This window comes from Artemia franciscana, chromosome 18 (genome assembly GCF_032884065.1).
Source record: "Artemia franciscana chromosome 18, ASM3288406v1, whole genome shotgun sequence".
Taxonomy (NCBI): domain Eukaryota; kingdom Metazoa; phylum Arthropoda; class Branchiopoda; order Anostraca; family Artemiidae; genus Artemia; species Artemia franciscana.
This window is the reverse complement of record NC_088880.1, coordinates 30,167,698-30,191,492: the sequence shown is the minus strand read 5'-3', so window position 1 is coordinate 30,191,492 and position 23,795 is coordinate 30,167,698. Positions and strand designations below refer to the sequence as shown.

Here is a 23,795-nt window from a genome sequence, read left to right as displayed (position 1 = left end):
GCAGTCAATTTTTCCAGATTGTTAAAGAAAAGGGGGATCTCCCAAAAAGAGATCTTTTACCCTATGCTCCACCACCCCTGAGAGGAAAAAATAGATCTAGGCTAGCTCTGGGTAGGCCTAGCCTGTATTCAAGTTTTAGCAAGCAAATCAATAAAATATACCTAACTTCAACTTTATTCCTCATCAATAATTAGCTTGTAGTCTAAATTTGAAAAGAAAAATAATAACATAGGCCTATAGCCAAGGCTAGCCTATTTGGAAAGTGTTGGGCCAAAATGGTGAAACAGCCTAGGCTTTTCATTTATTATTATAGTCAAGTGTGTGTCAGATATATCACACTATTATTGCCCTATAATATATTAGGTTGTTTGTCAAAGCATAATTTAATTTACACATCTTACCTGCAATAACACCCTTTAGCCCCTTATTGCCACCTCCAGCACTGGCTGCTGCACCGTTCCGAGACATCCATTTTCTATGGTGGAAGGGAGAGCTGAAAATGTTGCTATCCATAGTGGAACGGGTAGAAAATGTAAATGAGATAAAGGGAAGTGGTTAGGGGGAAATTTCCAAATTACAGATCTCTTATCTTAAGTCTGGGATTTTTGGGAAATTATATATTCCTTTTTTTAGAAGAGCCATCTATGAAATTAAAAGCGAACATTACTTCAGATGCCGTATTAAAGATCTAAGGCTAATTCTCACGATAATGAGGGCTGTAGCCCATTTTCACAAAGATAAGAGCTGGATATAGTGTTGGTTTAAGTTTACCTAGAGGCATTTCTTCCCGTTCACGTTTTTCTGTTTTATATAGAGGTACACGGAAATGGAATAGTTTGATAAGTAATATAAGGAGTATTGGAGACCCTAATATCGACGATCCTAATATCGACGAGGGTACCCCAAGGTACCCTCTTGGGACCACTTTTGTTTCTTGTCATAATAAATGATTTGGCAACAACACTGGACGATCGCTGGAAGTATGTCGACGATCTGTCGCTCATTGAATGTTGTCGGAAAAACCTACCAAGCAGAGCAGGTTCATTAATGAAAGATATATGTCAAGAGGCAAAGGTGGACAAAATGACTGTCAACTTTGATAAATCTGTAATTTTAACATTTTCTTTTTTAAAATCTGCGCCAGTTTTTAATCTACCTATTCCCAGCGCCAGTCACGTGACCGAAATTAAACTGCTCGGCGTTCATATCACTTCAGATCTGAAGTGGAATAAACATGTTGATGGCATGTTAAAAAAAGCTAATTTGGCCATCAGGTCTCTAAAGTTGTTGGCTCGCCATGGAATCCCTGCACCACACCTCCTACGCATCTATTTCTCTTTTATACGTTCCACACTTGAATACTGTTGCCCTGTATGGCATTTTCGGGCTGACTAGGGAACAGTCGGACCGGGTTGAGAGGGTGCAATACCGTGCCCTCCTAGTAATCTCAAAAGCCCCAAAAATACCGTACATATCCCTCCTTAATCAGTTTCAACTTCAAACCCTTCAATCTCGTCGTTTAAAACTAGCCCTATCCTTTGGTAATAAAATTTTGTCCAGCCCTATACACCGAAATATCCTTCCTCCCCAACATCAACCGGCACGGGTAAGGCCACTCAGGGCCGTTGCAGAGCCTGTACCAAAACTTCAACCTGTGACTGTGTCATATGCTCGTTATGAGCTTAGTTTTGTGCCCTCGTTTGTTAAGTTGTTTAATGCTGGATCGACTTTTTAATCCGGATTATTGTTGTTAATTGTATATATTATAATTTTGTGTATACTTGTTGACTTATTTTCGTGTGTATGTGACAATTATTATTGTTAATTGTATATATTATAATTTTGTGAATGTTAATTTTGACTTGTCGACGAATTTTTGTGTGTGTATGACAATAAAAACTAATAATCCGCTCTGTCCGTCGAATGTTTTTTAAATAAAATGAATTTGAATTTGAATTTATATATAATATATTTCGAAAAACTGTTAAGGAACTGCTTTTTGTAGATTATGATTTTTGATCCATTCATTTATTCAGAGGAATACCATTCAGAGGAATAGTTAAGTAATGATGTTTTTTTCATATTTATAGTTGAGTGTGGTGGTATTAGTGGTGTCAGTGGCCTAGTGTTCTTTCATGTCATGTATTTTGTTTTCTCTATCTCCCCCTCGGACAAGCTTTGATTTTTGGGGGAAGTAGTTACCATTTTTCGTTTGATATCTGTATAATGAATAAATCCTTCTCTCTCTCTCTCTCTCTCTCTCTCTCTCTCTCTCTCTCTCTCTGTCTCTCTCTCTCTCTTTCTCTCTCTCTCTCTCTCTCTCTCTCTCTCTCTCTCTCTCTCTCATCTCTCTCTCTCTCTCTCTCTCTCTCTCTCTCTCTGAGATAGAAGTCATCCATTAACGTGAGCCGGTGTTTTGCCCTAAATTTGTTGAATAAAATTGTGTTTTACATCCATCCCCTCAAATCCCTCTTTCGGTGACCATGACATGACCGTTGACCTTTGACCATGATTCGTTGTCCATGACTCTTTGACCAGAGCTCTAAGGATTTTCATAAGGATGAGAGCTGGATGACAATCTAGGCTACACCTGAACCTGTGTTTTCGTACTATGTTTGTTCAACAAACGTATACTTTTGCTTCCACTCTCTTCTTATCCACTGGAGAAGATCTTAGTAGAAAAATTTGCTTTTTGATGGATAAAATACTGTTTTCACAGGGATTGATGGTCAACATGACCAACTTCAATTCTAGTGAAAATGACCTCAAGAGTGGAACTAAAAGGGGAAGTACTTATTTGATTGAACAAACAGTTGTATTCATGAGGATGGGAGGTCGATAAATTTTAACTATCATCATTGAAATGGATCCCTTGATGACAATCCAGGGTTCCTAACAAAAGCTCTAGTTGAACCTAATAAAAAGTGATAGTTAACCTCTGCCTTGAGATAAGAATGCAGCTGGATGAATAAACCGACCTTTTAATTGATTAAATATTTTTCTTTCATGATTATGAAAGGTGAACAAAAGCTTATCTACCATCTTCCTAAAAACAGGCCCCTAGAAATACACTCCGCATGACTCTTAGTCCATTTGTTTCATTTATACACTTTCGGAGTCTTTTTACACTCCTGCGCAAAATTTCGGTGCGTTCTACTAAAAAAAAATATTTTATAATTTATTCATATTAAAATTATGTTCAGAGCTTGAGATTAAGCTAAAATTTAAATTTTATCTCTAAAAAAAAAATAAGAAAACAGTTTTTCTTTCGGAATAAGTAGTGTATTCATTTAATTGCTTAAAACAGAGCAAACCTCAGCAATGGTTTAAGAAAGTGAAAGAAATAGGGGGTCCCTCATGCAAGAACCTTGATTTTCTTCTGGATAAACCATGTGAACAGACAGCCAATGAGCTTAACAAACACCTACCTAACATTGTGCAAACGTGCCCCCCTCTCTCGGAAAACCATCTAATCCGTGAAACTTCAAAAGATTAAAATCCCGAAAAATTTCAGCGAAGCAAATAATAGAAAAAAAAATACAGAAACTAAAAAGAACTAGTATTTGTCCCATTGATATCCCAATTGACCCCAATAAAAACGTTCCCTGATAAACTATCAAAACCCCTTGTTAGTATTTTAATTATATTAGTAATTCCGGATGTTACCCATCGTGATGGAAGCCGGGCTATATTGCTCCAATCTGAAAGAAGGGAGGCCTGAACAATCTTATTGGAGAACGACCAATCCCTTTAGCCCAGGTCTTCTCAAAACGTACGAGGGTTTCTTAACTATTCTTAACAATTAAATATTTTCTTAACAATAATGGAGTTTCCAAAAACGAGCACATAGAATCATAAATGGTGAAATGAAGGCTACATATATATATATATATATATATATATATATATATATATATATATATATATATATATATATATATATATATATATATATATATATATATATATATATATATATATATATATATATAATATGTGGCCTTCCCTTCACCATTTATGATTCTATGTGCTCGTTTTTGGAACCTTCATTATTGGCTGAATAAAAGAACAATACAGTTGGAGAAAATCCTTAGATGGGCAAGTGAATTTTATCAAAAGTTTAGAAGGGAAATCGAAGTGAAAGCTTGTTTGAGGATGTTTTGAACATGGGCATCCCACTTAAAGTCAACAGTAATTGTCACCCCAAGTAGTTTAATGCATGTGGCATAGGCTTGAAAAGGAATGGGGTTTGTGAAAGAAAGTGATAAATTAAAAATATTAACTGTCATAACTGACGGTTTATTAGCGTTAACTTTCATCTTCGACAAAGAAGACAGCGGTAAGTGATGTCCTAATCGAGTTTTTAATATTTCGTCGACAAATCTCAAGTGCAGACAGGTTGTCCACATACTTCCATTGCTCTGTGTGGTTATTCTTGAGGCTATTGACCATTGTGAAGAATAAAATGGGACTCAACAGGGTTCTTTGGGGGACCCTACAAAAGATAGGAAGGGGATCGAAATAAACATTTTTATATTTAAGCACTTGAGAACGATTTGTTAAAAAGGCTGCAACAGTTTTAACTAGAAAGGGACTCACTTGAATTTCTGTCCGTAGTTTATTCACAAGGATATTGCAGTCAACCAGGTCGAACACTTTCAGGAGATCAGTTAATAAAAGATTCTACCATGTATCAGGGTTTTCAAGAATGGTGTCAAGAAGACTAGCCGGGACTATAACTGGTTAGCCAGGACTAACCAGGACTTCTGAGCAGAGAAGTATGACTTTGTTATTTGTTTTTCTTGGTGACTGAACGTTGTGCTTATTTAATGTCGAGTATTTTAAAGTTAATCTCCTTTATTTTGTTTTGAACTGCTATGGCCCTAGGGCTTAAATGCAATAAAACCTACTTATATCCATCGATTTTCTTTAAATAGATCGGAATTCTATGCTTCCTAGCTTCAATAAATTTAAATGCAATTGTGAGACCAGGGATCCAAGCTAGCCAAGACTAGCTAGAAATCAAATTAATCTCCTTTTTCCAATAATATCACTCCAAAATTTACTACAGGATCCAAGCAGGTTTAATTGGGCTAAACCTGCAGGTTTTCTTCTATTAAATCACAAATGTCAATGTTCTCATCCTTTCCTCCCTATAATACAGATATTGCAATATTAGGAGTAAAATAATTGATCATCGCCTGTCTGAATGTAATATGCTAATGCCTGCACAGCATATCATTCAAAGTAAACTGTTACAGTACTTCAAACACCACAAAATCTAGCCACCGGTCAAGAGCCTCGCAGACCGAAACTACATAAGGAGTGCTGAACTCAAAATATAAACATTGACTATCCAGTTCCAGGAATCGGAAGAGGTACTGCAAGACAAATAAATAAACCCGAGCCATTTCAAGGCAGAAAACTAGCAGCAATTCGTAATAGTTTTGGCAAAAAAGCACATTTTTCACCTAGTAGAAGAAGAAGATGAAGCTTCATGAACGATTATCAGGTTTTCTGTTTCAGAATACTGGATGTTTAAAACAATTCTTTTTCTCATTAAATACCAAGAAGTTTTTAACTCAGACGGAATGAGAGGATTCAGCAAAAGCTAAGTTTTTTTTTATAACGATGAAAACCGCAAAAAATATAGTTTTTACTTTTAACTCAGACGGAATGAGAGGATTCAGCGAAAACTCAGTATTTTCTTTTGGTACTTGCGTATTATTCAGAACACACTCAATAAGTGAAGTTAGGTTCTTTCGTAAACAAATTTACAATGAAGGTATATTTTATGAGAAAATCTGGTTTCATAGCCACAAAGGTTAGGTTAGGACAAAACAACTCAAGACAAAAAAACTCACAAGTCAAAACTCAAAGACAAAAACAACAAAAGGTTAGGTTAGAATTCTAAGTTGTAATTTTACAAGTTTCCTAATAAGGTATTATATTTTCATCATATTTTGTTTTATTTCATTAGCTTTATCAAAAGCTTGGGCTATATATTTGCATATTAGGGGGGATGGGGTGCATTATATCAAATACCTAACGGTACCTAATCTAACCACCTCTATATATAAAATATTTAATTAAAATTTACCTGCATCGTAGTTTGTTTCACGAAAGAACCTAACTTCACTTATTGACTGTGTTCTGAATAATACACAGGTACCTTTTTTTTTATAACCATGAAAATCGCAGAAAAATATTAGTTTTTACTTTATTCATTAATAATTTTCAGTTTTCAACCAGAAAAGCTCTACTCAATAGCCCGCAAGGTAGCCAGAAAATGAATAAACATTCCTGATAAGAGTAAGGAGAGACTATAAGAGTCTCAGTCCGTTTCTTTGGAGGCACCAAAGTGTGGAGGGAACGTTATTACCAGTATGTGGTCTCAGGTGGCCCAAAACCGCCAGTATAAACAGAATTAATATTGATTATTAAATTAACCAAGTTTTTAGCCCAAGACCTAATCACAGGGCCTTGATACTGGGGTTGTTTACAAGTTTTTAGTTTTATCAATATATTCTTGATGAAGACAGTAAAATCACATGAACTAATATAACTGTAAATGACGAGAATTGACCGAAAATGTCACTTAAGTTTTCTATCTTCTATCAAGCGCCTAAAATCGTAATTTGTGAAGTTTCAAAGTACTTCACCTAATTAGAAGTATTCGACAGTAACCGCAAAGTTCATGGTTTTGAAGTTCCTGCCTTTTATTTAATTTCAATCCAGGTGACTTAGTTTTGGTAATTCAAGGAATATGCAACCACTATCCATCGAACTGAGATCTTGCGTCCTTACTGGTTTAACGCAAGTAACACATTTATCGGCCTTATTCTTTAAATATTACACAACTGAGAAGTCTTTCAATCCAAATAATTTGGAATTAAGCATTTTTATTGAGGAATTACTCGCTTCATCAAATATACACATTAGTAAATAAAAGGAAAAAAATAGAGAATTGAAGGACAAAGAAGAACAAATGAAAAGAAAACTAAATTCAAGGGCAGCACAAATGTCAAGAGTCAGCACATTTAAGGGTCAAGAGCAGCACACAGTCATCGGTTCGTAATTATAATGTCTGAAAATTTGACTTCTCGACACATTGTTTTAGTTTCTACAAGGCAGAAGAAAAATTGACCACTTTTAATACCAATGACAATCAACTATTATACAATCCAGATCTGTTTCGTCAATCTTCATCTTCTCGAGCAAATGACTTTAAGCCACTAAACCCTTTCGTACGTTTTTGATCACTGCAATCATCTGATTCTAGGGGTTTTCGTTTCTTACTGGTGTTTAAATATTTTGCCTTTTCTTCTGAAGGTAATTTACGGAATCTCTGAACGGCAACTTTTGTTATTTCTTCTTCAAGGGAGTCTGGAAGTTCTTCCAATAGAGAAGCCCGATTCTCGTGCAAAAAGAGTGCAAATCCACTAAGTTTTTGGTTGCTCAACATTTCCTTCTCCATTTTGAATCGCTTCGGTTACTACTTTATTTTCACTGTTCTCAGTTTCCACATTTATCGTTTGCTCGATTGTTGCTGTTTCTATACCGTTTGTTTTAGATTTATCCAAAAAACGATCTTTCAATGTCATCTGTTTCGGCTTTAGTGTCTTTTTGATGTTTGTATGTCTGTTGGCAAAGTTCCAAACTCTTTGGGCTTATTTTGCTTCACAGTTAAAGTATCTAGTACGTTCATGCTGGGTTCAACAGTTTTTTCTTGTTTTTTAGCAAATGGGTTCTTTTTCCCCAAGCTTAAAGGGGTCATTAAAGAGGGGACGGTTGACGGGGTTTCCTCTATCGACTTAGCTTTAAGCAGAGGATTTTCAGCTATTGATCTTCTGACAGGAGTGACTTCTTCAGCGATACTAGAGTCTTGTTAAGTTGTTAAAGTTTCCAACTCAGCCTGAGCTTCTTCATCTAATTTTTGGTTAGCAAGCTGATGGAGTTTATCGGCTAGCTTTCTATGCTGCGTTCGTAACGCATATTTGGCGGCAAGCTGCACTTGATGTGCCGTGTTCATCAGGGATGCCACAGAGTACGCTCTCGTATCTCTATCAGCAGCAGTTGAAAGGGCAAACAATTTCATCAAGCCTTCTCGAATTTTCTTCACTGCTTCAGTTGCTTCTCTGCAGTCCTGTGGAACAAGTTGCTCCACAAGTGACCATCGCAATAAAGCCTCTTCTTGCACCCCTTTGTCAGTATCCATGTCACACAAGGGCATTGCCAACCGATGAGCTGCACAACTGGAGTTATATGTGCAGCAGGATATCTACTGCCTTTGCAGAGTATAGCTCTTATGTTCTGTTCCCTTTCACTGATACCAACAATAAAATAATTATCACTTTTGTTTGATAGTTTTCTTCGAGTTTCAAAAATAGGAATCCAAGAGTTTCTATAAAGGATATTCACAACTCCTGTGGAGTCCATTATAACTGGATTACTGTCATCACTAAAAACCTATCCACTGTAAAACGGACCCTGGCTTCAATGGCAGTGGTTGAGGTGGTTCACACCAAAACGGAGGTACGAAATTAAATGGTATTTCAGCAATACAAAAGCCTAAAGCTGAGTCGTCTTTAACTCCTAGTGCCATATGAAAAACAATAAACAATTTGTTTCCTCTTGCGCTTGCGCAGACAACACGACCTGGGGGCTGTAAGTAAACCTCTTTGGACACCAGTCACCGTAAAGAGTCTAATCAAGTTTGTATCCATAGCAACAGCAGCAAAATTTTCTCCAGTAGCAACACAAACAGGTTCTTCATCAACAAAATCAACACTCCATTCCTGATGCTGATCCCAAGAATTTAACTGCAAAACAACAACTTTTCCCGGGGTTTCCCCAGATTTTTCAGCACCCAGAATACAACACTGTTCACTCAAGTCTGCCATTGTGTGTCCATAAGTATTAGACATATGAATATTATGGTGGACTGTCACATCGTGAAACGCTATGTCAATGATCGAGTCTTCAAATTCCTGTGATCGGACGTAGCCCAATATAGTTGTAAATCATGTAACGGTCGTTAAGGTGAACAGGAGTTGAGCCAGGTTGAAATGGCGCTTGGATCGATTTCTCTGGCAACGATGTTTTACTAGCTTCTCGTTTCACTGAAACTACTGACTCAGTCTCAATTTCATCCTCGTTAACCATAGCCAAAATATCATCAACATCAACTTCGTTTCTTGATGATGCCATTCTTTTTCCTGAAATAAAAAAAGGTGTTTAGAGCTAAAAGATCCTTTAGAGCCAAAGCCCTTGTACATCATTTAGAGCCAAAGACCCTTAGGAGCTCTTAAACAAACAAAGATCCTTTAGATTCAGACGGCATTTAGCTGCTATACTTTATAGTTACTGCATATTTATAGTTAGTGCAATAGTGTATTTTATCCTAAACACAACAATAAGGTATCGATTAATACTAAGTACTATGGAGACACTAAAGCATGTGTTTTTAGCCTGTTTCAACATATTGCCTCTTTATAAGGCCCTTAAAGGAGGTTATTTTGGAGAGGAGGGGGGTTGAATTCTCCCCCCCTGAACACGGCCCTACCGCAATATTTCGGAAATTGTGCCGAGTCGAAAAGAAAAACCTGTACCATTGGAAATTGAAACCAAAATAACGGACAAAACCCCACATGGGAGAATTATAATCCCCTACTTTGAGAAAAAAAGGATAAATCCCTTTTCCGCGTGTGAACAAATTATATGTCTCCTTTTTTCACCACGGGTGCTCGTACCGAACCCCTTGTCATTGAATGTTGGGAGAGGGCTCATTTGACACATAAGAGAGGTAATCATGTTTTGAATAACATACATTCCTTGTTCAAAACAGATTTATTTCATGCCCGACTCCAAGATTAATATGATACTTAAACTAATTAGGTTTTAAGATGACAAGGCTATTTGTCTCCAATAATAAGTAACAATGTGATTGACTTTCAAAAACAAATCACAAAAATAAACCAATGGGATAAAAGCACTTGATACGGAAGTATAGGATAGTAGTCACCCTTTTTTCTCGTGACAACGAAACGAAGATTTAAGACTAATACGGTATTGTCTGAGAACTGACCGTAGCACCAAGCCACCTGAGGCCAACACATCTACGCACGCTCCTACTTCATCCTAATCTATTCAATGCCTCCCACTTTATACCCTCACAAAAATTTCCAGTTTCCCTTAAATCTTTCATTATGACATCTTCCCACCCACAGGGTAACCTGATTTCCGCTTAGCCGAAAAGGACAATCTTCGGCGATCTGTCATCCTTCATCAGCAGAACGTTCCCTACCCATCTAAGCTTAATGCTAAGGTACCTTGAGCATTAACAAAACTTATATTTATAAAACTTTTTTTACATTCTATTTTTTATTATTTATCTATTTATAATTGAATAATTGAATAATATTCTTTGTTATTTATTTAATTAATAATATTTATTATTTATTTTTCATTTTAATTATCATTAATACTTATTTATAAGAAAGTAATAAATCATTTATGCTATTGATTTATTTTTTATCCTGCTATTTAGGTTCACTTACAATTTGTTAGTGGTTGGACTGCTACTACTACTATTAACAACTCACTGCAGCACCAAGTCTCCTGAGGCGAACACAGCTGCGCACATCTATTCAACTCTTTACCCCCTCCCGAGAACTTCCAATGTCCTTCAAATCCATTCTTATGGCCTCTCCCCGCCCCATTCGAGATTAACTTGCTTTTCGTTTAGCCGTAAATGGATGGCCAAAAAGGACGATCTTTGGCAACGTGTCGTCCATTATCTGTGAAGCACTGCCAAACCATATTAACCTTTCTTTCATTATAGCCATAAAAAGTGGAATCAAACCAGAATGGTTAATGGTCCAACTGTTCCTATAATTCTAAGATTTTACACAAAAAGTCAAATTAAGATTTTGGGAAAATTCTAGTTAATTGACTTCTTGCTATCTCAGAAAGGGTTTAGGATAGGAAAATGAAACTTCTAGGGATGGGTCTACAGGCTAAAGTATGTCCCGGGAAGGTATTTCAAAGTACCCACCTCTACTTCTTCCCCCTCTAGAGGGCCCTAAAATTCGCCTACATGACAGGTCTGTACCCATTGAAATTTTGACAAAACAACATTGTACCTTAATTTTCAGTTACTAGTTGCCTTTTCTCTTCCTTTAGTTCTGAAAATGCAATTCCTATTATTTGAGTAGAATTTTGAGCCATATCAATGGTTTTTTTTTCAAAATTTAGGAAATGTATTTGCATATCTTTAAAACCTTATAAAATAGAATTGAGCAAAGTTATGAAGCTGAAAACAATTTCGTTGTACTTCAATTAAGCAGAAAATCTATTTCGCAAGGTTTCACTTTGATAACACACATACTTTTGAAGGTCATCAAAGGTCAGGGACCTCTAGGAAGAAGGAGTGGAGGTAGTTGCTTCAAAATACCTTCCCGGGACATACTTTATTATCTAGATTCATCCCTGAAAGTTTTATTTTCCTAACCTAAACCCTTTCTGAGATAGGAAGAAGTCAATTACCTAGAATTTTACTAAGTTTTTTTTATTTTTTTTTAAATATGGGCAAGCCAAAATTAACCTTCCTTTCATTATAGCCGTAGAACGCGCAATCAAACCAGAGTGGTTAATGGTCCAACTGTTCCTATAATTGAAAGATTTTACACACAAGGTCAAATTCAGTTTTTTATTTTATTTCCCTTACAAAAAAATCTCATTCTTGGTGGGATTTTCCCACAAAATCCGTCCATATCTTTTCGAACGAAACGCTACGTCTACGCTAGAAAACAGTAGAAAAATAGCCTAGAAAACGCTACATTTTAAGGCAGACTTTTCCAACTTTAATTACATTTTAAGGCACAGTTTTCAAATGCATCAGCTTGACCCTCCTCAGAAAGCTGTTGAGCAACAGAACGCGAAAGGACACCATTTGTCTTGGTTTTTCTTATACCCTGGGTGAGCAGTGACACCTGCTCATACCCTGGGTGAGAACAAGAAAAATGACACCATTTGTCTTGGTTTTTCTTATACCCTGGGTGAGCAGTATCACGAAAGCTGGAGTAGCCAATGTTATAAGATCATGGTTTCCTTCAATAATCTAGTGATTTTTGTGGTGATTTAGTGATTTTTTTTGTGTGTGTAATGCTATTGTGACTTATGATCTTTATTTCAAATTTGTACAGAGATGATCTCATTTAAAACGACAACATTAAACAGGAAAATGTGTGGCATTGTCTAGTCATCTAAATACGTACAATTTATCTATGAACCAGGCCTAGGTAAAGTAAAAGGACCAGTGCATTCCTTCTGATCACAAAATAAGAGACTGGCTCTGGTGCTTTCATGCCTGCTGTTTACTTCTATACAAAAGAGCGGAAAGGTAAAGACGCGAGAGGCAAAAATTGAACTACATCATTAGAAAAAGCTGACAAGCCGAAGGACTGAGAAGTGGGGCAACAGAGATGGTCTGCTTTTCTTTCAATCCCAGGTGAACGGCTAAAAGAACAACCTTTGCAGTCTGTCATTCTATTTGCAAAACGTTTCCTAGCAATCTCAGCCTTTCTCTCATTATAGTCCTAGAAAAGAGGATACTTACTGCACAGTCGGAATACGGTCAGTGCTGACCTGAGACAATTTCTAGAGGTGTGTAAGGAGCAACTAGGATATATTCTGTATATCCTCTGCACAAAGTAAAAATACTACACAAACTGATAAATCGCCAAAAAATTTTCACCAAACTGATATATCGCCAAAATTTTGCACCACAAAAAAATATTCAACTTTTTATTTCAAAAGCAGCAAACTTGACTTTGAGGATAGTTCTATAATTGTAACAAGAGGAGAAAGAGATGATGCCTTACATAAGGTCCAAAAGCTGCACTCTTTACATCCCCCCCTCACAAAGCCAGGTTTTGCTGTTAAATATGGCAAGGTATGGGATGGTAAGATAGGCTTACACAGTCGCAAATTGCACGGTGAGAAGCTGTGTGGCAGTGCAATTAAACTGAGAATAATTGAGACTCATTTGGATAATAGAGGGATATAATGGCTTGGTTGTGTGGCAGCTTGAAGTAGAACAGATCTTGAGCAGTTACTATTTTGTATATGCAAATGTATTAAAAAAAATTAGTGTAATCTTGCTGTGTCCCTACCAAGAAAATTAAAGCTTTTTGCTGCAAAATATACAGGGTAGGGCACAAGCCACTACCATTTAAAATGAAATACCCTTTTTTCAATAAGTTAATTTTCCTTTTCCTGATTACAAAATTAAATCATTGGCAATTCAAATAAGAATAATTTCATAACCGAAGAAAGGGTCAGGATAATCGGATTTATTTTTTTTTAAAGGATGCTTAGTAATTGGAACATAGAGATTTTAATTGTATTCTTTCAATGTTAGCCACCCCCCTAATAAACCTACAATAATTGACTTGGGGAAGCGTTTTCAAGAATTTGCTTCCGTTGGTGATAGGTCTTAGCCTGGATGAGACCATTGAGTATGAGTGGCTGAAAACACTGAAAATACGCGGTGTAGCATTGAAGATGACCCAAGCACATCCATGACTACGTGACATTATTTGATTATGCCATATTATTTTCTAAACATATATTAAAATAATATTTCGATATTTAAACTATGTAACAAAAAAGAACTGATTAAGTACAATCATTTGGAAAAAAAAAAGAATTCTAAAGTAACATAGGCGCTACCCTGTATATTTCACAAGACAAAAACCCCATCATGTCCAACTTACACAAAAAGACATATTCCACCAATCATAAAAGATGATCAGTCTTTTGCGAAAAGAAATAAAAAAAGAATTAAAAAACACCTGTGAATGTGTCACCATCTTCAGTCATCGCAAATCCTACTTCTGCTTTCAATTTAGATATGGAAATTGCATTATCATCATCATCATCATCATCATCAGCAACCATTGGCTTTCGCACAGGAGTTATAGACAAGCTCTTCTTTTCTTCTACAGCTTTCAGGCTTCCAAAAATAACTTCAACTGACCCCAAATTCCCCTTAATATCAGTATAAATTAATTCTTTTTCATTTGTCCCCCAGATGAATCCGCATATTTTCAGCTTTTTACTTGTCTGACAATAAAACTCAGAAGAGCCATCTAAAGAAAAAACGACAAATTCACCGTGGCTAGTAGCGCAAGCAATATATGAGCCGCTAGGACTAAATTTTACTATAGAGGGCAGACCCTTCCAATTTTTGAAGGCAAAAGAATTTGAAGACTCAAACGGATTTTCTTGGTTTGTTGTTTCATAAATTAAGACAGATTTCATGGTTGGTACGGCTAATAATGTCCCATCTTTAGACCAGTCAAGCCTGAAAGAGAGAGATGAATTAAAGACATCGACGTAACACAGACATAATGACGCGTAAATATTGATGTAATAAATCTTGTCTTTAGTCCAGTCAAGCCTGAGACAGAAAGGCGAATCAAATACCCATACATCGAAGTATTTATGTAACATAGACAAAATAACGTAATATCGAAGTAAGGACGCATAGACATTGACGAAATAAAGTCCAGTCTTTCGACCAGTCAAGACTGAAAGAGAAAGGTAGACTCACGTCATACCTATACATTGACGTACAATATGTGTAGCATACACGAGCACCATGAAGAGCAGTAAATAAATAAACCAAAATGAAAATATTGATAATGGAAAAACAAAAACTTGTTCGCACAAACTGGTATGTATTAAATTTAAAATTTAAGCTAAATCTTAATTTAAATGAAATTCAAGTCTTGTGGATTCAGTCATGCCTGCCAGTTATGTGGTAATATATATTATTATATTTGTATAAAGCTCTTCCTTGGTTGATAAAAGCTTGCGTATACTAAATTTAAATCAAGACATCCAGTCTTAATATATATATATATATATATATATATATATATATATATATATATATATATATATATATATATATATATATATATATATATATATATATAAACTGGCTATAACTTATCCTTAGGTCTGACACTACCAATGACGGTTCTAATTGCCCATCAATTTTACATCAAGTTCTGAGAATGAGATATATAAATTAGTTCTAGGTTTGACTCCACCGATGGTGGGTTATTTAAAAATTGAAGTTTCGTCACTAAAATGAAGTTTGCAATTTATTTATACATATTGTATATATATATTCTGGGCTCAGTTGTGTAGTAACATATCTTAACATATTTATATATATATATATTGTTTCCTTATTAGATACAAAACTTGTGTGCATTAAATTTAAATCAAGGTAAATGGTCTAATTTCCCATCAATTTTAGGCCAAATTCTGAAAAAGAGACATATAAGTTGGTTCTAGGTTTGAGCCTACCGATGATGGATTTAAAAAAATTAAAGTTTTCTCACTAGAATGAAGTTTGCAACTTATTTGTACATTTTAAAAACATTGTGGATTCAGTCATGCCTGCAAGTTATGTGGTAATATATATTATCATATTTGTATATAGTTCTTCCTTGGGTGATAAAAGCTTGTGTATACTAAATTTAAATCAAGACATCCGGTCTTACTATATATATATATAATATATATATATATATATATATATATATATATATATATATATATATATATATATATATATATATATATATATATATATATATATATATATATATATATATATATATATATATATATATATATATATATATAATATATAAATAGTTACATACCAATAGTTACATAAACAGAATTGCATTTTAATGCTGATTTTAAATATACAATTTTCATCAAGATCAGCTGTACCCATCAAAAGTTACGAGCCTGAGAAAATTTGCCTCAGTTAAGAAACTAGGGGGAAATACCCCCTAAAAGTCATACAGTCTTAACGAAAATCACACCATCAGATTCAGCGTATCAGAGAACCTTAATGTGGAGGTTTCAAGAAGGACGTTTATATATATATATATATATATATATATATATATATATATTATATATATATATATATATATATATATATATATATATATATATATATATATATATATATTAGGGTGGAGCTTATTTTAAAAATTTAATTTATATCTATATATATATATATATATATATATATATATATATATATATATATATATATATATATATATGTATATATATATATATATATATATATATATATATATATATATATATATATATATAATATATATATATATAGATCAAACAGTTCGTGACAACGAACTGTAGTAAGGAGCGACCCGGCTCAATAGTAACCGAAACTCTAAAAATGGAGTTTTGATACCAATAGTTACATCAAAAGAATTGCATTTTAATGCTGATTTTAAATATACAAGTTTCATCAAGATCAGCTGTACCCATCAAAAGTTACGAGCCTGAGAAAATTTGCCTCAGTTAAGAAACTAGGGGGAAATACCCCCTAAAAGTCATACAATCTTAACGAAAATCACACCATCAGATTCAGCGTATCAGAGAACCTTATTGTGGAAGTTTCAAGCTCCTATCTACAAAAATGTGGAATTCCGCATTTTTTGCCAGAAGACAGATCACGGATGCGTGTTTATTTGTTTTCTTGTTTTGTTTTTTTTGTCTTTTTTTTCCCAGGGGTGATCGTATCGACTGAGTGGTCCTAGAATCTTGCGAGAGGGCTCATTCTAATGGAAATTAAAGTTCTAGTGCCCTTTTAAAGTGACTAAAAAATTGGAGGGCACCTAGGCCCCCTCCCACGCTCATTTTTTCCCCAAAGTCACCAGATCAAAATTCTGAGATAGCCATTTTATTCACCATAATGGAAAAACCTAATAACTATGTCTTTAGGGACGACTTACTCCCCCGCAGTCCCCATGGGAGGGGCTGCAAGTTGAAAACTTTCACCTGTGTTTACATATAGTAACGGTTAATGGGAAGTGTACAGACGTTTTCAGGGGGATTTTTTTGGTTAAGGGGGGGGGGGGGTTGAGGTGGGTGGGTTACGTGGGTGGATATTTTCATGGAGAGACTTCTCATGGTAAAAGTAGGATTTTCTAGCTTTATTTGAAAAAACAATGAAAAAATAAATATGAAAAGTTTTTTCTACTGAAAATAAGGAGCAGCATTAAAACCTAAAACGAACAAAAATTATAACGCATATGAGGAGTTTAACTCCTCGTTATACCCCACTCTTTCCGCTAAAGTATTTTTAGTAATTTCAACTATTTATTCTACGGTCTTTGTGATTCACAGGTCATTCTTAAGGAATTGGGACACAACCTAAGCTTTAGTGTAAAGAGCGAGTTATCGACGAGGGTTAAACCCCCTCATATACGCAATAAAAACGTACGAATATAGAAGTTCGTTACGTAAGTTAATTCGTAAGTCACGTATATTTTTTACCAATGAAAACTTTTGTAAAAAATTAAAAGTTCTAGTTGCTTTTTTAAGTAATCAAAAACTTGGAGGGCAACTAGGCCTCCTCCTTCGCTTCTTTTTTCTCAAAATCTTCCGATTAATTGCAATTAATTAATAAGCAAATTTTGTTTGAATTATTTATGTGCGGAGAGCCAAGATCAAAACATGCACTAATTCAAAAACGTCCAGATATTAAATAAAAAGAAAACAAGTTTTTTTAGCTGAAAGCAAGGAGCGACATTAAAACTTAAAACGAACAGAAATTACTTCGTATATGAAAGGGCTGCTTCCTCATCAACGCCCCGCTCTTTACGCTAAAGTTTTTTACTGCTTTAAAAAGCAGAGTTAAGAGAACGAGTCAAACTTTAGCGTAAAGAGCGAGGCATTGAGGAGGAAGCAGCCCCTTTCATATACGAAGTAATTTCTGTTCGTTTTAAGTTTTAATGTCGCTCTTTACTTTCAGCTAAAAAAAACTTTTTTTTTTTATTTAATTATTCTTAGGCCTGACCCTACTGATGGCGGACTTTTTTAAAATTGAAGTTGTATCACTATGAGGAAGGTTGCAAGTTATTTGCATATTTTAAATACATTCTGGGCTCATTATCCTATTTGTTCATAGCTTTTCCTTGGAAGATAAAAAAAATTGGAGGCATTAAACTTAAATCAAATATCTGGTCTTAATTACAAATTAATTTTAGGCCAAATTCTAAAAAAGAGATATGTAAATTGGTCCTAGGGTTGACTCTATCAATGATGAATTGTTTTTTTTTTTTTTTGAAGTTTCGTCACTAAAATGAAGCTTGCAACTTATTTGCATGTTTTATATACTTTCTGGGCTTGCCACTTATGTAGTAATATATCTTAGCATATTTGTATATAGCTTTTTCTTGGTAGATAAAAAACTTGTATGTATTATATTTCAGTAATATTTTCTGGTCTTAATTACCAATTAATTTTAGGCCAAATTCTGAAAAAGATATGTAAACTGGTCCTAGGGTTGACCCTACCTATGATGTTTTTTTTTAAACTTAAGTTTCGTCACTAAAATGAAGTTTGCAACTTATTCGCACATTTTAAATACATTCTGGGCTCAGTCATTGTTGTCAGTTAGGTGGTAATATATATTTTCAAATTTGTTTAATCACGAACGAAAATGGAAGCCACCTTAACTAAAAAAAAAGAAAAAAGTTGGGACTATTCTCCCGCGGATTTTGCCTTCGGATAGTTTTTCAGTAACCTTTGAAACAGTCGCTTATCAGATATTCCCGGTTTTTTCTGGAATTGAGTTCCAGGATTTTTGGCCCGGTATGACGAACACTGAAACACGGTCTCAATATTCAAGGAATTTCGCATGAAAAATATGTGTCCTCAGGTCATTATAGTCAAAGGAATTATTTGGGAATATTCCAGAAAAATTGGAAAAATGTAAAAAATAGTCATGGCAAACATTAGAAATAGATATAAAATCCAAAGAAAAAATCCCACTTTTCTCGTAAAGATGTTTAATTGGCGAAATATAATCAATATTAAAAAGAATCCTCATTCAATTATTCTGAAGTGTTTGAAGAGACTTGAGGTTTTTATTCATTTAGAATTTTTTGTTATGTTTCAATTCTGTTCTCCTACTGATCTTTTATCGCTCCATAGCTGAGGTTCAGTTCAAATCAGTTCAGAAATCCGGTGTGCAGGGTTTTTAAAATGAAAATATTTAGAGTTCTAGTTAGGAATTATCGAAAAAGGGACAATTTTCATATTTTTTAGGCGATTTCAGATTTTCCAATTTTATAAGCATCTTATCATTTTAGAGCAATATACAGCTAAATACTCGTCGCTAAATCACTTGTTTCAGAGGAACGCAAACACTAAAAAACAGGTGAAAAGGTAAAAAAAGATAAAACCGCTTCAATGATCTAAAAAAAACCTAAAGGTTATAAAAAAGAAATATTGTTAAAATAAAAAAATTGAAAATTAGATGGCAAAAATATCTAAAAATATGTAGTAACACAGAGAAAATGGAGTTTACTTGTAAAAATATTTTTTAATTGTTTCTTTTGTAAAAAGACGTTTAAGGGTGTCTTAATTCCATTGGCTTATTTTTCTGACGTCATTTTCTTTTTGGGACAATTATATACCACCAATTCCATTTGGCCTAATTGCATTGGTTTATTTTTCTGATGCCACATTTCTTTTGGGCCAATTACCCTCTGTGTAGAACATGAAGCAAAGGAGAAAAAGAGAGCACAGTCATATACTTTTCAAACAGTTCGTGGTAACGAACTGTAGTAAGGAGCGATCCGGCTCAATAGTAACCAAAACTCTAAAAAACTGAATTTTTTTATCAATAGCTACATCAAAAGAATTGCATTTTAATGCTGATTTTAAATATATAAGTTTTATCAAGTTTAGTCTTAGCCATTAAAAGTTACGAGCCTGAGAAAGTTTGCCTTATTTAGGAAAATAGGGGGGAACACCCCCTAAAAGCCGTAGGATCTTAACGAAAATGACACCATCAGATTCAGCGTATCAGAGAACCCTACTGTAGAAGTTTTAAGCTCCTATCTACAAAAATATGGAATTTTGCATTTTTTGCCAGAAGACAAATCACGGGTGCGTGTTTATTTGTTTGTTTGTTTTTTTTTTTTTTTTTCCAGGGGTCATCGTATCGACCAAGTGGTCCTAGAATGTCGCAAGAGGGCTCATTCTAAAAGAAATGAAAAGTTCTAGTGCCCTTTTTAAGTGACCAAAAATTGGAGGGCATCTAGGCCCCCTCCCACGCTCATTTTTTTCCCAAAGTCAACGGATCAAAATTTTGAGATAGCCATTTTGTTTAACATAGTCGAAAATCATAATAACTATGTTTTTGGGGATGACTTACTCCCCCACAGTTCCTGGGGGAGGGGGTTGCAAGTTACAAACTTCAACCAGTGTTGACATATAATAATGGTTATTGGGAAGTGTACAGACGTTTTCAGGGGGATTTTTTTGGTTTTGGGGGTAGGGTTGAGAGAGGGGGCTATGTGGGAGGATCTTTCCTTAGAGAAATATGCCATGGGGGAAAAAAATTCAATGAAAAGGGCGCAGGACGAATCTGGTCACGTTAGAAAAAAACGTCAAATTAAGAGCTTAATATACAATGCTGGGTGTTCGGAGCCTCTCTATTATGGAGTATAATTTGAAAATAACACAACTATACGAGCGATAAAACATATATACCACAACCATAACTCAACTAACGAAAGAACTGCTAGAGATAACACAACTATAAAGCGAAAACAGGTGAAAACTAACGGGAAAATAAACAAACTAAGAGGTGGAAGGGGCCCAGAGAAAAAACATAATCCTTTTTCAACTTTGAGCCTAACTTCCGCAAAGGAGTAATAATGTCAGAAGCCCCAAAATACCGAATTATTTTCTTTTTAAACAGTTCGTGGTAAGGAACTGTAGTAAGGGGCGACCCGGCTCAATAGTAAACGAAACTCTAAAAACGGAATTTCGATGCTAAAAGATACATCAAAAGAATTGAATTTTTACGCTGATTCTAAATATATAAGTTTCAATTAATTTAGTCTTTGTCATCAAAAGTTACGAGCCTGAGAAAATTTGCCCTATTTTGGAAAAAAGGGGGAAACATCCCCTAAAAGTCATAGAATCTTAACGAAAATCACACCATCGCATTCGGTATATCAGAGAACTCTAGCAAAAATTTCAAGCTCCTATCTAAAAAATGTGGAATTTTGTATTTTTGCCAGAAGACAAATCACGGGTGCGTGTTTATTTGTTTGTTTGTTTTTTTTTTTGTTTTTTTTTTTTCCCAGAGGTCATCTTATCGACCAAGTGGTCCCTAGAATGTCGCGAGAGGGCTCATTCTAACGGAAATGAAAAGTTCTAGTGCCCTTTTTAAGTGACCAAAAAAAATTGGAGGGCAAAATAGGCCCCCTCCCATGCTCATTTTTTTTCCAAAAGTCAACAGGCATTACTATAAAAAAAAAACAATGAAAAAATAAACATGAAAACGTTTTTTTCAAATGAAAGTAAGGAATAGCATTGAAATTTAAAACGAAACAGAGATTATTATGCAAATGAGGGGTTCTAAAAATACTTTAGCATAAAGAGCGAGGTATTTAGGAGGAGATAAATACCTCGCTCTTTATGCTAGAATATTTTTAGTGATTTCAACTATTTATTCTACGGCCTTTTTTGATTCAGGGGTCATTCTTAAAGAATTGGGACAAAACTTACGATTTAGTGTAAAGAGCGAGGTATTAACGAGGGTACAAACCCCCTCGTACACATAATAAAAATATAAGAATATAAAAGTTTGTTACGTAAGTTAATTCTTAAGTTACGTATATTTTTTTACTAATAAAAACGTTCGTTTGAATATTAAAAGTTCTAGTAGCCTTTTTAAGTAACCGAAAAATTGGAGGGCAGCTAGGCCTCCTTCCCCATCCCTTATTTCTCAAAATTGTCTGATCAAAACTAAGAGAAAGCCATTTAGCCAAAAAAAAAAATAATATATTAATTTTCATTTCAACAAATTTATGTGCGGAGAGCCAAAATCAAACATGCATTAACTCAAAAACGTTCAGAAAATTAAATAAAAAAAAACTAGTTTTTTTTAACTGAAAGTAAGGAGCGACATTAAAACTTAAAAACGAACAGAAATTACTTCGTATATGAAATGGGTTGTCCCCTCCGCAGTCCCCACGCTCTTTACGCTAAAGTTTGTAATTGTTTTAAAAAGTAGAATTGTGGCAAAGAGTCAAACTTTAGCGTAAAGAGCGAGGGGACTGCGGAGGGGACAACCCATTTCATATACGGAGTAATTTCTGTTCGTTTTAAGTTTTAATGTCGCTCCTTACTTTCAGTTAAAAAAAACTAGTTTTTTTTTTTTATTTAATGTATTAGAAAGTGCGTTTTCGATTCCATTGCTTTATAATTCTGACGTCAAATTTCTTTTGGGTCAATCAAACACTGATAATTTTGCCTCCTTTCTACTAGCTCAAAATTGCCAATCAGGGTACCACCAGTGCGTCAGATAGAATTTAAACTTTTCAATCTTTGTACTTGATTAAAGTTTCACACAAGTTTCAAAAATCAATCAGGTCTCTTTTATTTCTCCAGGAATAAGAAAACAATTTGATTGGCTAACAAATATATCTCACAGATGAAAAAACAACTTTCATTTTTTTCTTTTTTCAGATGAAATGAACTTTCTTTTTCTGTTAGGTATGCATAATACATTTTTAGTCTTTTGTATAACAGCTTTTTATTAAGAAACCGGCCGGAGAAGCGAACTTAGAATCAGGCGCCCAAAAGCAAGCAGAATTAGACTTCTACAGAAAAATAGGTAAAAAGTTTAGCCTACAACAGGTCTTGGTAGATAAGCGGGTGGTAGATTTGGTAGATAGGCGTCCAAAACAAGCAGAATTAGACTTCTATCTGAAAATAGGCAAATAGTTTTACCCCACAATAAGTTTTGGTAGATAAGCGAGTGGTAGATAAGCGGGTGTTTGGCTTTGGTAGATAGGCACCCAAAGCAAGCAGAATTAGACTTCTACAGAAAATAGGCAAAAAAGTTTAGCCTACAACAGGTCTTGGTAGATAAGCGGGTGGAAGATTTGGTAGATAGGCGTCCCAAAACAAGCAGAATTAGACTTCTATCAGAAAATAGGCAAATAGTTTACCCCACAATAGGTTTTGGTAGATAAGCGAGTGGTAGATAAGCGGGTGTTGGATTTGGTAGATAGGCACCCAAAGCAAGCAGAATTAGACTTCTACAGAAAATAGGCAAAAAGCTTAGCCTACAACAGGTCTTGGTAGATAAGCGGGTGGTAGATTTGGTAGATAGGCGTCCAAAACAAGCAGAATTAGACTTCTATCAGAAAATAGGCAAATAGTTTACCCCACAATAAGTTTTAGTAGATAAGCGAGTGGTAGATAAGCGGGTGTTGGATTTGGTAGATAGGCACCCAAAGCAAGCAGAATTAGACTTCTATCAGAAAAATAGGCAAAACAGTTTTAGTTTATAACAAGTTTTGGTAGATAAGCGGGTACCTGCAGAATATAGGTGAATTCATGAAGTCGTTACTGACAGGGAAAATGGATGCTGTGCTCAAACACTTGCCACTTGCCACCTCCCAAGCTTTTTAAAGTTCCATCACAGCTTGCTGAGGCAAATAATGTTGAACTAGGATCAAGACAAACTGATAATATTGGAGCCCGATGACCCTCCAACGTAACGTCTCTGACTTCGTCCACGAAATGAAGCTGAAACAAAATTACACAATTCAAAAATGTTTAGGGTGTCTATATAAAATCAAGTTCATGTCAGTGCATCCTGTATGCATTGTTACACCAAGGAGGGGTGGGGG

At 34.9% G+C, this 23,795-nt stretch overlaps 2 protein-coding genes across 2 annotated transcripts in view; both read right to left on the bottom strand.

The window, feature by feature from the left end:
• The window catches only part of LOC136038426 (snake venom metalloproteinase BjussuMP-2-like), a 224,819-nt gene that overhangs the window by 54,787 nt on the left and 146,237 nt on the right, over positions 1 to 23,795 (bottom strand). The window lies entirely within an intron of this gene.
• Positions 6,886 to 23,795, bottom strand: part of LOC136038973 (WD repeat and HMG-box DNA-binding protein 1-like) — a 27,109-nt gene continuing 10,199 nt past the window's right edge. Inside the window, 7 exon segments of the mRNA XM_065722491.1 lie at positions 6,886 to 8,191; positions 8,194 to 8,466; positions 8,468 to 8,662; positions 8,664 to 8,988; positions 8,990 to 9,218; positions 13,857 to 14,368; positions 23,513 to 23,691. Of these exon segments, the coding sequence (XP_065578563.1) occupies positions 7,889 to 8,191; positions 8,194 to 8,466; positions 8,468 to 8,662; positions 8,664 to 8,988; positions 8,990 to 9,218; positions 13,857 to 14,368; positions 23,513 to 23,691 (2,016 nt within the window). The 3' untranslated portion in view covers positions 6,886 to 7,888.